Source organism: Antedon bifida, chromosome 4 (assembly GCF_963402885.1).
Source record: "Antedon bifida chromosome 4, ecAntBifi1.1, whole genome shotgun sequence".
NCBI lineage: Eukaryota > Metazoa > Echinodermata > Crinoidea > Comatulida > Antedonidae > Antedon > Antedon bifida.
This window is the reverse complement of record NC_136229.1, coordinates 20,276,648-20,293,054: the sequence shown is the minus strand read 5'-3', so window position 1 is coordinate 20,293,054 and position 16,407 is coordinate 20,276,648. Positions and strand designations below refer to the sequence as shown.

Below are 16,407 nucleotides of genomic sequence, written 5' to 3'. Positions count from 1 at the left end.
ATAATATTATCATAATAGCATTAATGTTATTAAGTTGAGGTTTTCACCAACAACTATGTGAAACTTCTCTGTTAATATATCAACATAGTACAAATCATTATAATTAAAATACTTTAAAAAACAAATTATAGACTCTTTACTAATAAACACTTTACCTGACCTTTCTTAAGCTCTTTCTACACTATCAAATATGGTAGTGATATGACGTCATTGTGTCCATATATGGGCACATCACATTTTTTGTCACATCAAGTTTGATAGTGTAGTATGAGCTTTAAATTTTAAAGTTTGAAGCAACACACACACACACACATCTAAATACTATACATTCATTTGGTGTAAAATAGAAAAATCACAATTTAAATATATAATATATATCTATAAACAGTTATAATAAATTTATTACAATAAAATTAAGAATAAAATTAATTTAAAAAAACTATTTTAATAGTGTTTAAATTGACAATACTGTTTAATCAAGAGTTTAGGAGGATTCGTCACTACCCTTCCTTGGTTATGGACATGAAACGGTAAGTTGTAAGGAATGTATCTAATTTATCTAATTACAACGTTGGCTCAACGTTATAAATAATAATTCTAATAAATATTCTAAAATCCCCTTTTTGGTAGAATAGGTAGTTTTTCAGTTAAGGTGGTGTTTTACTTGCTAGGCCGACTGGAGGTTGTATTAGGCCAACTCACTGGTTATATGGGAGAGTGTGAGCATGACAAAGTGCTGTATGGATACTTGGCTAAAACTCGTAAAAGCTCTGTCTACACTATCAAACTTTATGTGACAAAAGATGTGATGTGCCATATATAGACATGATGACAACTACCATATTTAAGAATATCACTACCATATTTGGGTACATCACACTTTTTTGTCACGTAATGTTTGATAGGGTAGACAGAGCTTAAGGAAAGCAGGCCTCACAAGTAACATACAGTAAGACTGAAAATACTCTAGACTAGGTTAATATTGGATAGGTATTACAAAGCACACACAACTCCAATGCGTATATATCACATTTGTATGCTTCATTTATATAAATGATATTTGTTTTATTGGTATCTACTGACTAAACTTCAGCTTTTATCTTATATACAGACAGAAATAATTACAATAAATATTAGACCAATCTATATAAATGGAATTGAAACTATATATACGATGGTAATGCAAAATTTTACAAATACTGTATAAAGACAAATATTATTAAGGATTTATGATGTGAGGTACAACTGCAGTAACAATAAAAATGTTACACTTTAAACACATGCTTTATATCCCTTTACAGTAATATGAATAAGTACACATTGAAGACCAAAGCAGTGCAGTTACTGCAGCAACTGTAGTAACTGCAGTAAAACGAAGATAATCTTCCCTGCTTGATAAATGCAGTCATTTAAAAATTGCAATACAGTAACATCTCTCAAGTAATCAAATAACAATTCTGAGATTTAAATGTTTGGAGACTTCATAAAAGAAGAAGAATATCAATCAATATATATCCAAACATAGAGGGTGCTCAAATGTATCAGGCATCAGTATCTGTTTATTAAACAATGTGTTTTGCATGTGCCAATGTGTATTGTGGGACATGCATATCAAAACACTGTTCCCTTTTAGTACTGCAATCGGCCTAGTTTAGTCAGTCTAAATAGTAGATTTATGCAGGAGAGACCACTAAAAATATAGTGAAACTCCTGCATGGTTAATTCATTTAAAATGACTAACTAACTGTATTGCAGGCCGAAAATTTCTTTATTACAATTTTTTACTCATGGTCTTGTGTGGAATTGATAAAATAACCTTAGTTTTATTTTATCAGTGAATTTGTGAATAAATTATTATTAAGAATATTTTGAATAATATTTTAATGGGAGATGTTACTGCAATCACAAATCATCAATTTCTTATTTTTTTCCTTAAAAATGTTTCACCAACAATTAGTTACAACTGTCTTTATCAACTGACAAAGAAGAAATATTCAAATATTATAAATACAATATTGCATATAAACTCTTAAAAACACAATTCTATTATTAATAGAATTTTAATAACATTAAATTTTAATTCTCCTTCAAGGCGTCTTCATTTCTTATTTGCAATCATTCGTTTATTATCAGGCTAAAAAACAAAATTAAATAATCATTTTTCAAGATGGTGAAGTGGTAAAGTAGTTACTGGACCATTGAATTATTAATAAACAAAACTCTATACTTACTGGTAAAATAGAAAATGAACATGTTAAGTCATCCGTGACACAGAGAACAGCACCAGCATTGTCAAACTCCCCGCAATAATTGGGGGCGCTGAATATCGTCACTAACTTACGCTTCTGGAAGAATTCATACCCATCTTCAACAACCTGGAAAAGAAACATGATAATTATAACAGGCTCTTCCAAATTTGGACACTTTGAGTTGGGCTATTATTTCGGGTATTCTGTAAAGTCTGGTATATTCTGAATGTGTAATGGTAATTGAGAATTTGGGGCTTTTTTGGACCGCAAGAAAAGTCAGACTTTCAGAAAGTCCGATATTGGGAAAATTTACTATACTACAAAATGTATTGAGAATAGAATTAGAGAAGAAAGCTGTCGTGTGGTGTTTGTATTTAAACAGTTATTTTAAACCATTGCACAGGTTTCTAAAACTTTAGTGCACAACATATTTGACAGCTGTGCTTTATAGTATGATAGATTAAGTTAATAAGTCAGTACTGTATTAGACAAACCTGATGTGCTCTGACTATTAGACTTAAGTCATTATCTTTCAAAAAGTGACGAACCACATCTCCGCCAAATGTGTATGACACGCCACGGTCATTCTCGCCAAAACCAGTGATGTCCTAAAGAAAATAAAAAGCATTGAAATTATTCTGGAATTAAACATAGTAATTCTGAATAATTTTTGTTTTGTTTGAAGCGCTGTGAGCAAATAAGGATTTTGAACTGATTGACGTCATAAAGCATTTTAACATACATTCAATAATTTATTAATGTAATCATATAAAAGTACAAATAACAGACCAAGGTGGTAAATTTCAAGTGATTTACTTGTAAGATGTTTAGAGATATGTACACAGTCATGTTAGTTGCTGTTATTGTTCCACTAATAGTAATAGCAGAATCAAACTCAAGTAAGTGATTAATATTAGGTTATTTATACGACGTCTTTAATTTCAATCTAAGCTCACAAGTCTCAATATTGCGTAGGCCCCCTAATTTAATTTATTATTAAGAACAAACAAACCAAAAGTGTTTTTTAGAATTTGTATACTAAAGCCTGCATTCATGTTCTTTTGTTTTCAATTGTATGTTTGTACATATTTATTTTCAGCATGCTCGACACCAACAGAGCTACCAAAATCGACACCAAAACCAAGAAGGCTAGCAAGAAAATCAGGTAAATGATTATTATTATTTTATTTGTACTCTTATTAATAAGAATAAACAAATGAAAATTGTTCTCTAGGATGCCTAGTTTTATTGGAATTTGTATACTAAAGCCTGGTTTAATTTTTTGTATAAATTACTCCAATTTCGTTTACTGTCCTGATGCAAAAGCTCACTATAAATGACATTAGTACAGGACAGCCTGATTTTTTTAAATTTTGGCATAAATATTTAAAACTTAGAATCATTTTCTTTTAACTGGATAATTACTTAATTCCTTCTTCTCTTTCAGCATGCCAACAAAATTGTGCAGAAAAATTTTCTTGTGAAAATTTATGTTCAATGTACTGTGCATGCAGAACACCAAGCTCGGTGGTTGCCGGCAAATATGGCGGCAAGTCATTGACGTTGACAAACGGTAGACAAATACCGTGTTCAGACATAAATGAAATGATAAATAGATGTAGCAGAACAGGTACAGGAAGAAGAGGAGAGGGAGGAGGAGGAGGAGGAGAAGAAGCAGGAGAAGGAGGAGGAGGAGGATAAGCAGGAGAAGAAGCAGGGGGAAGAGTAGGAGCATGTGAGAAAAAAAAACAACATTACTGTCCCATGAGAGACTTGAGTACAATTCCTATATAACTATTATTTAACTTTGCTTCATGATTATAAAATAGACACAAGTAGTTGAGTAAATGGCACCACTAGTAAATTGTTCATTATCAAGTGCACCATTAGCCTTAATTTTGACAATGGTGAGTGTTAAGTAACTTTCATATATTATGAATACCATGTTATGAAAACTTAATGTGTTATTGCAATACAGTAAGTACATGCGTTGATGTATTTGTAATATGATATTAGTTATTACATAGCACATAATTTAAAGAAAATTCCTGTTCTAAAGTTCTGTTTACATTACCAAACTATTTTGACAAAAAAAGTGTTATGTGCAAAAATATGGTAGAGATATGCCAGATATGGTAGTGCCATCATCATGTCCATATATGGGCACATTACATTTTTTGTCACATAAAGTTTGATAGTGTAGACAAAGCTTTAGACTTCTAGAGTGGTCAAATAATAATAACAATACCAAAGGAAGGAACATGTACCTGACATCATACATTTATAATGTTAATTATTATTCCTTGTTAATGACTTTAGTTTTATCCCTCGGCCTGGATAAATAGTCCATCCCTCAACCCATGAAAATATTTTATTCATTCCATATACTTTACCAAAACAAGAATTTGTGGAAAAGCAGCTATTATGAGTCTGGACGCATTTTTTTTTTACATAATATTGTAGAATCTTATTAGAAATATTTCTAAATTGATATTTCTTTTAAAATATTCTTTTTATTTTAAGTAGACCTCCTGGTCCTTGGGAACCCCTTATGTAAAAGATAGCCGAACTACTGCTTAAATATAACTAAACCTAACCCTCTAAATATCTCTATCTCACTATAAAGTAAAAAGAAGTTGCTCATGGGATTAGAACCCCATACATTGACATGTAGAGTCCATAGTCAACTACACAGATGGCTTGACAGAAAGCATTTGCATTAGAGAATTGTAGTTACCTCAATTCTTATGTCCTTTGGATATGACTAATGAATATTCATGTTTATTTTGTGCCGTTTCATGAGGGGTACCCAACTTATGTACAAAAAGAAATATCACAGCCTGGACAATGACTTTTGCAGGCACAAGTAGTTGAGTGAAATGGCACCACTAGTAAATTGTTCATTATCATGTGCACCTTTGGCCTTAATTTTGACAATAAAATGCATAAAACCAGATGATGTATATACTAATACTGTATTTATTGTTATGTTTTCTAAAAAAAGTGTCTTTCATACATTACCTTAAATCGTGATTGATTACTTTATATTGAAAGTAGGAAGGGTTTTGAATTAAATCAACGCTAACAATAATTGTACAGATTATGGATGGTACCATTTGCTAAACATTCAAGGAAGCCAATTGGCGAATCGGAAATCAGTCAAGTCAAGACTGATCTTGTCGCAACTAGATGTAAAACTTGTGATCTGGTCACGCTTAATGTCCTATTGTTTGATTGCCAGGACATGGTTCAATATATAGCCTTCGGTGATCTGGGTTCTTCTTGATATATAGTATAGTTAGTATTGTAGTAGTATATTGTATATTGTTGGACATCCCCTTTCCAAGTGTACCACTGACCAACTGATTACTTACATATGATGGTAAGTATAAAGGATGGGAAATTGATAAACAAATTAATATACTGTATACCTCATCTGGGTCAGACCATAAAAGGTCGCAAACCATCCCATGGTCAGGAACTTCTAGAGGTCGGTCAATAGACTGCAATTGATTAATGATCTTCAGGTCGGGTGACAAACCTCCGTGCATGCAAAAGATGGTGCCTTCTATTATGCCAGCTTAAATAAAAGAAATTTATTAATGGAATATTTAAGGAGTGAAGCTGATATGTTGCGAGAACACATCATTTTTGTCTTATAGAATGGACGTTATGATTTTAATAAAAAAAAACAAACAAATGTTTTCTTAGGCTATTTTAAAAACTCCCTTAAAACAAAGAGTTACTTAGTATTGCTAATTTTTGTGGGTAGGTAATCAACTTACCCGGGTAAATTACTGAATGAATTACTGAATGCTCCCTTACCATCAATTTTATGACCCAAATATACAGTATATTGTAGGAATGATAGTTATTATATCAAATCATCATACTAATGTTGTTTGTGTGGCACTAAAGGCCCATTTACACTAGGACGATAATGATCAACAATAAATAGAGGTTGATATAAAGTTTGCGGTGCACCATGTAAATTAGTTCTGAAAAGAACTGTCGAGTTTCTAGACGTTTCGATCAATATGCCTTGATCGTCCTCAGGAGTGAGAATGCAGAACTTTATATCAACATTTGATTTCGTTATGCAAACCTTCAAACAAGATAAATATGCATTATGCATTATATGCAACTATAGGATAACCATTTATGCTTTCTTTGATGAAAATAATATTTTCACACGTCCAAACAAATGACGTCATGATATCAATAATATCGTGAAAATACAATGATTTTATTTGATTGGGTTTTAAAAATATTTTTATAAAAGACAGCATAAATGATTATCCTATATTTGTAGAATAAAAACCTTTCTAATTAACTTTTTTATATTTTAAAAATACATGCTTATCTATTTATCGTCGATCAGTATCGTCCTAGTGTAATGGGCCTTAACTTCATTCTTTGTATTCCTGACTACCTGTCAGCAAGCTTACCAATTGGAAGGCAGTTAAAACAATCTGTGAAAGTCTTCCACAATTTAATGTTGTATCTTCTTTTACATTCATCATAGAACCCATATATTCTACAAAAGATAATAAAGAAGAAAATTATGTAGGTACAGTACAGTAATAGATTGAAAGGAAACAACGTACATGGCTTCTATTGTACTAGACCCGGGTCTAGCATGTGTGATGTATGTGTTTGTTTTGTAGAATCCGGAATAAATTGAATTGACTGCCACAGAGGCAGTAACCGTTCAAGTGACCGTTCAATCAAGAATAATAATAATAATAATAATATAATATCCTGGATTTATATAGCGCCTAATGTTGTGAAACCTCTAAGCGCTGAACATTATTACCCCAGTCATTTTTTGGATCAAACACGTATGGAAACATACTCCCATAATGCAGCTAGTAATCAGCGCAAAGTTGTGTCTTGATCTAAATGGGTACCCATTTATACACCTGGGTGGAGAGAGGCAAACGTAAGTAAAGTATCTTTACACCCTGCGCCACACGCCCACCACAAGACCATTCCTAATTAGCATACATATTTGCATGTGTGGCTAATCACTACAGGTACTCAGACTACATTGCATTAATTTGTTTATGAAAAACATAGCGTTTATTTATATAAAACACCCGGTGAGTGTTAAGTATCTTTCTTATATTATGAATACTATGTTATGTAAACTGTATGTGTTATTGCAATACAGCATGAAATAATAATGTATCCTTGTCACTGAACTCGCAGTCTAAATTATGTTTTATGGTTAAGTACATGTGTTGATGTATTTGTAATATGATATTTCATAGCAAAAAAATTCCTCTTCTAAAACTCTGTTTACACTACCAAACTAGTGTGACAAATAGGTGTCATGTGCCCAAATATGGTAGTAATATGTCCAAATATGGTAGTGGCATGACACCATCATGTCCATATATAGGCATATCACATTTCTTGTCACATAAAATTTGATAGTGTAGACAGAGCTTTATACTATTCAATAGGCACAAAAAGGCATATGACATTTGACATCCTGACATCATACATTTATATCCATAATGTTAATTATTATTCTTTGTATAATGACTTTAGAAAATATTTGAATTGAGTGAATGTTATTGTTATCCCTCTGCCTGGCTAAATAATCCGTCTTTCAACAAAAAATATTATATTCTTTCCGTGAACTTTACTGAAACAAGAATTTTTGGAAAAGCAGCTATTATGAGCCTGGACAATGCTATCTGATTTTTGCACAGTTAATAATAGTACCATGTATTTGTAATTTTATAAAGCTAGAAAGAAACAAAAGGAAAAAGAAAGTTATGTTTTCCATCTAACAATTACAGTGCATATCTGCACTTGATTGTAATATTATAATGAATGATATAATAAGACGACAAATATTTAATAACCACTTAAATCAATTTCCGTCATTATTATAAATTATGATATCTTTGAAATGACACTGGTAAATTGTACTATCAATCAATGTTACTGTAATTATAAAATTGTAAAAATTAGTACATTGAAACACTCTGATATAGTACCTTGAGAAACATATGCGAGTCATATGGCCGAGCGGTTAAGGCAGGGGCGCCGTTTACCGTACCTAAAGAGCCAACAACAACATCGGCAAGGGTTCGAGGCCGACTCGCTCCTAGTTCTGGTGGTGGAACAAGTCTTCTCGGATAAGGACTATAAACCGTAGGTCCAGTGTACACAGTTATAACCTGTGTGTACTTTAAAGAACCCAGTTCATTATTCGAAAAAGAGTAGGGGGTTACCCCGGTGAACTGGTTCACACAATAGCCCCTGTATCAGGGGGATTACCACCTATCTGATAGGACAGTGATTAATTTACTATTGGTAATCCTTGGCCACATTGCCTAAAGACATAAAATAAAATAAAAATAAAATAAATATGCTTTAGTGTGCACTTTAATGATATGCAAGCATCGCTGATTTGAATAATAAATGAGAAAATGTACATTGTTTAATCAGTGTTATAACATATATTCCAATTATAAAATTATTTATTCATTTGAAATACTGAATCAAGAATCATGGAAATGCCCAATAGTGCTTAAGAAACATAATAGTTTCCATTTCTATGTAATGTCTATAACTGTAATTTTTGTAATGATATGAAATTATTACAAGCATTTCAATTTATACAGTAGCAATAGCATGGAGGAAATTACAAATTGAGTTTTATTTCCAATAACATTAAAGTACCAAATATTGAGCATGATGAAAAACTCCAATAGTACCTGAGAAACATAACAGTACATTTCCGTTTCTACGTAACTGCTTTATTAGAATTTCTATAATGATATTATGAAATTATTACAAGCATTTCAATTTATACAGTAGCATGGAGGAAATTACAAATTGAGTCTTATTTCCAGTAACAGTTCAACTGTATACCTATTGAAGTACCAAATATTGAGCATGATGAAAAACTCCAATAGTACCTGAGAAACATAACAGTACATTTCCGTTTCTACGTAACTGCTTTATTGTAATTTCTAAAATTATTGACAATATTACAAGCATTTCAATTCAAAGCAGGAAATTACAAATTAAAGTCCAATAACGTTTCAATTTCCTAATGTAAACATTTACATATTCAATAAATATATTATATTAATAATTGTATAGTCCTTTTATGTGCAATACCACTCGATGTAGGAAATCATTTGTCCACAACTCTATTCATGTTTCCAACTCAACATTTCCAAGATAGTTGTTTTTTATTCCTTCTGTAAATATAACTTGTTTACTATATAGTTTTAATGTATTGTATTGATATTTTTAATGTTTTATATATTGTATGTGTTTTTAAGCATCAAGGAAAACCAATTTCATGTTCACCTTGTTGTTGTGTTCATGACAATAAAGATTTATCTTATCTTATAGTTATTATTCAAGTTTAAAGGCAAAAATAGAAATTCACCCAGTAGTAATGTTGAAAATGAATTAATATGATATTTATTATTGATATCGCCACACAGGAGGTACATGAAAATATTTCTGTTTTTATACAAAATTTAGAAATTACAGAATTCAAAAATAGAAATTCACCCAGTAGTAATGTTGATAATGAATAATTATGATATGATTGATATCACCACATATGATGTACATGAAAATATTTATGTTTTTATACAGAATTTAGAAACATTATTGGTATTTTAAAAATTTGTTTCTATTTTTTTTTTTTTGTCTCAATACAACATATTATATAATAAGGTTTATCGCAAATAGCATGCGCGAAGCATGGTGGGAAGGATTTGGGAGCAAATGTCATGACGCGTACGTAAACATGATTTGTTCTTTGTATGTACGCACTGTGATGTTTGCTCCAAAACCCTTCCCATCATGCATTGTGCAATGACGTTACTCGCGAAATCAAGCTATTTACGATAAACCTTATTACTATACTGTTGATTGACTATTACACAGTAGTCTGTTTCATTTTGAACATGTACTAGAAATAAAACATAAATGTAAAAATGACTCATAATTTAATATTATAGTTAGGTAGTATAAATATTTAAAAAAGAAATTGCAATAAAAAAAAATTGCTTGCTTGTACAGTACGTGTACAAATTACACTTTACCTACTCATACAACAGTGAAATGATGTTTCTATGCATATAAATCACCCTAACATATTACTGACATCATTAAATATGAATTTTACAAGTAGTTATTACATATGAATCATAGAGTATAGTTTCTTTTTTTATGTTTCTACTTCTGGGATTGTAAAGCAGTTATTTTAAAAACCAGAAACTCTCCAAAAAACAGACCTTTTCTTTTAAGTGAGGCCTTCACTGATGTTGATTTTACCGCCTTAAAGTTTGTAATAATGTTTGATTTTAAGCCTATGTTTACATAGGACATGATGTTGCATGTGATACGAATCTACAGGGAATTCATTAAGTCTGGTGGGAACCGACCTTTTTATCAAATTCTTTAAAATATATTCTGAAAGCCAGACTTTCATAAAGGGCCAGTAATTCTGAGAGTTAGGATGTAATTTATATTAATATAAAGGATGTGAATGTACATTATCTACAGTAAGGTAATGCAGCTACAAGGTGCAAATGATAGCTTAACTTCATAAATATATAAATGTAAAATGTAAATGTATTTTTTCTGGTCATCAAGCTTAACTGGAAACTGAGGAAATACGGATTAAGCCCTCCACGGACCCAGCAGTACAGTGCGACCAGTAGACAATCCCCTACTCTTTAACATGCACTATATGACCGATGGCTTTACATCCCATCCGAAGGATGAGGAAATGGAAGTAAAGCTTCTTGCCCAAGGATCAGTATGATACAGATAGGCTCGAATCCATACCCATTATCAACACCATCAAGTTATAACTTACCTGTTAATACTAGCACATTCATGATTTCCTCTCAGAAGAAAAAAGTTGTTAGGATACTTGATCTTATAACATAACAATAGACATATTGTCTCCAATGATTTCTTCCCCCTAAAGAAAATTTTAAAAACATATATAATTCCTATATATACATATCCAAAGGCAAATTACTGGAAAAAATTACAATGCTGTGGGTATCAGTGGCTGGAGATACAAAACATATATATAAAACATATGTTTATAATAAAAAGGTGAAGATACTTTAGCATTTTTCAGGAATGAAGATAAAGATACAGTTTAAAATATAGAATCATAATGGCTTGACTTACTTTTTTATGATTTTTTTTATATTATCGTATAATTTCTATCTAGTTTAAATCATTCACTACAGTAATTGTAATCTTCTCTATGATAACAAGTTCAAAAATTGAAATTTAAAAATAGGTACAAACAAGTTGAATAAGTCAACACAAAATTACCTTTCCATATGAATAACTACAAATGATCAATTAAAGTTTATACAGTGTCTGTCATCCGCTATTGATTAATTGGCTAGTGTGGCTTTGAAATTGCATAGCCAATCAATACAAATTAAGTATCAATAAACAATCAATGGTTTCATCAATAATTAAGCGGTCAGCCTTGTGCAAGATGACAACACTACAATTGTTTACCAAGTTGTTTTGTATAGAGTTTCTTGCAAAGTCATTCTTTAATGGAATGTATTGGATTTTTAATTGATGTGAAGAAATGTAGCCAAGTGGCTTGCTGTTGTTATCATTACCAGAGAAAATGATCAGGCACTGGGGGTTAAAACCGGATGAATGCTGGCCAGTATCACAATCAGGCCTATTGAATTTCCATGTTTCTTAGACAATCAATAATATTAAATTGATGTCTATCATAAATTAAGAGATATTAATTTAGTACAGTCAACAGTCTCTCTGAAAACTGGAAACTATCTACCAACCCATACTTTGAGGGTCAAAAATTTATCATTAAAAACACATTCTGGCAAGTCTGGTATTTTGAATGTGTTTCTAATGTTAAAAATGAATTTGGGACATTTTGGACCTCAAGAAAAGTCTGGATTTGGGAGATTTTCCGGTTTTCAGAGGGTCCATATTGGGAGAGTTGACTGTACCAGACTTTCCAGAAAACCAGACGTATTAGGCCAACCCAAAAGTGTACGGTGTTAGGAAAGGCTGACTGTAAATGTTTATCTATTCTTTCAAAGCATACCTGTCAACATAATCACCCAGAAATATGAAGTTTGAATCTGGAGGGAACCCTAGTTTGTCGAAATGTCGCAGAAGATCATCAAACTGTCCATGAATGTCACCAACGATCCTGACTGGTGCCGCCAATTCCACGACCATTGACTGCTTTAGAAAAATCTCGCGTGACAACTGGCATAGCTGCCGAATTTGTGTGTCTGGTAAAGATGCCTATAAATATAAGAAATAAAAGACTAAACATAAAATAACAGAAATTATGACACAGGTATGTGGCACGGCTTTGTGGATGAGACCATAATCATATAGAATTATTATGAATTTCTTCTTTTCATAAAATTGTATCCTCACTTCAAAGAGAGGCTATTTTTGGTATCAGGTAAGCTAGAAACCAATTACAGATCATACAGTAAAAGCATAATATATTTAGGCTAAGCAAAAAGAGAGGTAGTCCTATAGTATAATTTCTTTCATAATTCTTCATATAATTTAATATGATACACATTTTTTGTTAGGCCTTGACTAGTTATTGCATAATATCACCAGCTGTGCTTGTACTGAAGAGAATTTCATGTTGTTTGAAATTCACCTTTTGTTTGCTTACCATGCCACAACTGTCAATGTAAATTATTTCCTTAAACGTTTATACGCAAAGAAATGTTTTTGTATGCTGTCGATCAATGTCAATATAATATTTAAATGCGCAACCCAAAGCTTTTGTAGTATGTGAATAATTTATTAACAGCAAAATTGCTCGTACATTTAAACCAATTAATTGAAATCTGTTTCATGTTATTAAATGATAAGTTTGTTAAATTGTAATTCTTATGACAGGTATCTTTGGTTGGGGATGGGGGAGGAGGGGTAGGAAAATCATTCGAAAAGTTTAACAAGTAATAATTGATATTAACATAATTCCTATACTATTACATGAATGCGTAGCAAATATTTTCTACACTAAAATGCCAAAAATGTTCGTTGGAATCTATATATTTAGTAAGTAGTTATAAAGAGGGTGGGTGTTTTATTATTACCTAGTTGAAAGCCTACACAATTATACTGGATGGTGGCACTGGCAGGCATAAATTTAGGCTGCAAAAACTCAGGCTGTTTGACCCTACTCATGTCAGAGTAAATACTGTACCTGTTTTGGTGTGTCCCTGACTGCTAGAAGCTTCTTAATAATCCCATCCACGTCAAGCTCTTTCTGCATCTTGTGAAAAGAATCTTCTAATCTTGTTTAGTCTTTATCCAACAGAACAATCCTAAATGATTTGATTTTGAGACAGCGATTAGAGTTGCCTAGACCATGGACAAATAAGTTGAGCCTAGACCAACCTGTTTGTCTAAGTGTTGTTAGTTACTATACCCTGGGGTATTTTAACAATACTGTGAAAAGCAAATATGAAAATAATAGCCTACCATTGTGGAGATTTGCCATTTGATTTTAGTAACATTGACAAAGTAATTAATTAAATCAATTGATTGGTCTACAGAAGCTTTCATTTAAAATAATGTTATTGTTAATAATATAATAATTTGTCTTTTTGTAAAACAATACAAATTACAAGAGTAGGCCTATCTATAGTTCCAGTAAAACAAAATGGGTCTTTAGAACTTTACCAATTAAGACAATTAAAAAGATAGTAGTAATATAGTAGTAATCAGTTTGGATGGATTACACAAACTCTGGATGTCTTACAAACCAAAGATATTGACATTAATCGTTACCATATTTCTTGTTACCAAGATACATTATCCAAATCCTCTTTAAATTATGTATTAATAATTAAACCCTTTGTAATACTAGTTACGATTCCTCAGCTACAGTACAGTATATGTTCTTATTTAGCTTAAGCATATTCTCACCTACAGTAGCCTAAACACGTTTTCACCTAGCCTAAACATGTTTTCACCTAGCCTAAACATTTTTTCACATAGCCTAAACATGTTTTCACATAGCCTAAACATGTTGTCATCTAGCCTAAACATTTTTTACACCAAACCTAAACATGTTCTTACTTAGACATGTCAGTCTTCCTCCTACTTTTGAAGCTACATCCCTGGATGAACTTAATATTAATAATGAACTTGCTGAATGGCATAGTAATAATAATAACTAGAATTTAATTCGTCACTTTGACGAATTATAGGTGATCATTTTTATCATTTTAATGAAATTAACAATTTTTTAAACATGCACGTACGTTAACATACCATCGTAAAAAGTTGATGTACGCCATCCTATGACATGATGCATATACACTTATAGCGCTGAGTTGTACCTATGTGTCATATACAATATGTACAGTATATACTGTATAATATCTATATACAGTGTAGCATAGGTGAAATTATGGGACCCACATCATGTTCTAATTTTTTGGTATAATGGAATTATCAAAATAAACTCGAAGATGACAATTTCGAAAGATAATGAATTGAGCAAATAAATATAAGGATTGGAAGAAAAATTGACCCGTAGAAGCGCAATGCGCGCTCTTTGAAATTTGATTAACTACGACTAACGAAATTTAAAAACTACTTTTTAACTTCAACTGGCCATATGATAACATCACAACATCCGATAGGCTTAATTTTTATATGAATTCATATCTACATTTCATCAGCTTTCATAATAAGTTATAATCTTCAAGGTTACCTTTAATTCTGAAGAGCTATAAGATATTCAAATGTATGGTGTAGCTGAAATTACACGACCTAGTTTATTCAAGTTTTTACGCGTGATGACGTCATCAAAATAAAATGTTGACAACTCATGAGAAAGATAATTAATTGAGCAAGCACATACTAACATTTCTGCGAAAATCGGGCTCAAATAACGGAGATGCGCTCTATTGAATGTGATAACCCACACAAAAAGATAAAAATTACTAATTTTTAAATTGAAGTGGCCATTTGATGACGTCATACCATTTTGTACGTCTAATGTGTACATGAATGTGTATCTACAACCCAATGGCTTCCAGAATAAGTTAAAAAAATTGGGGGTCGCCTGCCATTCTGAAGAGTTATATTCATTTTAAAAAGGCCTTATTTTTCACAATTTTCAGCACTTTGATGCAATTAATTTGCGCATTTTGTCATTTTTAACCTGCTCGTATAGCGTTATTTTAAGTCGGAACTGACTCAAATTTGGTGAATGTACTAAGGATGGTGAGTAGAATGCGATTTGTATAAAAAATTGCAATTTTTACGCCTTGTAAGTATCGCGCACGCGAAATATTTTTTTTGCGCAGTAATTTTTTGAAACACGCAAATGGCCTAATTCATGCTCTAAATTGATTAAAACGTGATTTTGAGCTTTTTAAATTTTTAATGCGCGATTTCACGCGCATGACCCTACGTGTGCGTGCGTTTTTATTTGCTATTATTTTTCCCCTTGACCTCAAGTTTACGTGTAGTGAATTTCATTAATATGTGATAATTAATTATGGAGATATGATTGATAATGTGATTTTACAAAATGGCGTATAAATGACGTCACGGATGAGTGATCACGCTGAAAAGCTTATTAGGACTAAGTTAAAGTATTTCAAAGACATTGTGAAATTTTAGTAATCATTGGCATTAAACTTTTTGAGATATTTGTTACACAAAATCTGTACAGAAAGAAATTATGAAGTAAAATTGTTTTTGTATAAAAACAATTTTACACTAGAATTTAATTCGTCACTTTGACGAATTATAGGTGATCATTTTTATCATTTTACTGAAATTAATTTTTTTTAAACATGCACGTACGTTAACATACGATCGGAAAATGTTGATGTATGCCATCCTATTATATGCTTATAGTGCTGAGTTGTGCCTATATGCCATATACAATATGTACAGTATATACTGTATATCTATATACAGTGTAGCATAGGTGAAATTACGGGACACACATGTTCTAATTTTTTGGCATGATGACGTTATCAAACTAAACTTTAAGATGACAATTTCGAAAGATAATTAATTGAGCAAAAAAATATAAGATTTGGAAAAAAATTTGGCACGTAGAAGCGCTGTGCGCGCTCTTTGAATTGTGTATAAC

The 16,407-nt window shown here is 31.5% G+C and overlaps 2 protein-coding genes across 2 annotated transcripts in view; one reads left to right on the top strand and one right to left on the bottom strand.

The window, feature by feature from the left end:
- Positions 1-381: 381 nt before the first annotated feature.
- The window catches only part of LOC144841008 (uncharacterized), a 75,569-nt gene continuing 59,543 nt past the window's right edge, over positions 382-16,407 (bottom strand). Inside the window, exons 2-9 of the mRNA XM_078697149.1 lie at positions 13,492-13,612; positions 12,355-12,560; positions 11,116-11,223; positions 6,698-6,786; positions 5,681-5,829; positions 2,744-2,857; positions 2,232-2,375; positions 382-2,134 (exon numbers count right to left, since the gene is read on the bottom strand). Coding sequence (XP_078553275.1) covers positions 2,099-2,134; positions 2,232-2,375; positions 2,744-2,857; positions 5,681-5,829; positions 6,698-6,786; positions 11,116-11,223; positions 12,355-12,560; positions 13,492-13,560 — 915 coding nt within the window. The 5' untranslated portion in view covers positions 13,561-13,612 and the 3' untranslated portion in view covers positions 382-2,098. The remainder of the gene's footprint in view (positions 2,135-2,231; positions 2,376-2,743; positions 2,858-5,680; positions 5,830-6,697; positions 6,787-11,115; positions 11,224-12,354; positions 12,561-13,491; positions 13,613-16,407) is intronic.
- Positions 3,073-3,950, top strand: LOC144841111 (uncharacterized). Its single transcript, XM_078697300.1, has 3 exons — positions 3,073-3,148; positions 3,349-3,414; positions 3,697-3,950. Exons 1-3 carry the CDS (start codon positions 3,073-3,075, stop codon positions 3,948-3,950), a joined length of 396 nt encoding a protein of 131 aa, XP_078553426.1.

Excerpts from the sequence above, each read along its gene's own strand:
- LOC144841111 (XM_078697300.1), top strand. The coding sequence starts at position 3,073 with ATGTTTAGAGATATGTACACAGTCATGTTAGTTGCTGTTATTGTTCCA. Across the intron at positions 3,149-3,348 it reads AATAGCAGAATCAAACTCAA|CATGCTCGACACCAACAGAG; the intron begins GTAAGTGATTAA and ends ATTTATTTTCAG. Across the intron at positions 3,415-3,696 it reads AAGGCTAGCAAGAAAATCAG|CATGCCAACAAAATTGTGCA; the intron begins GTAAATGATTAT and ends CTTCTCTTTCAG.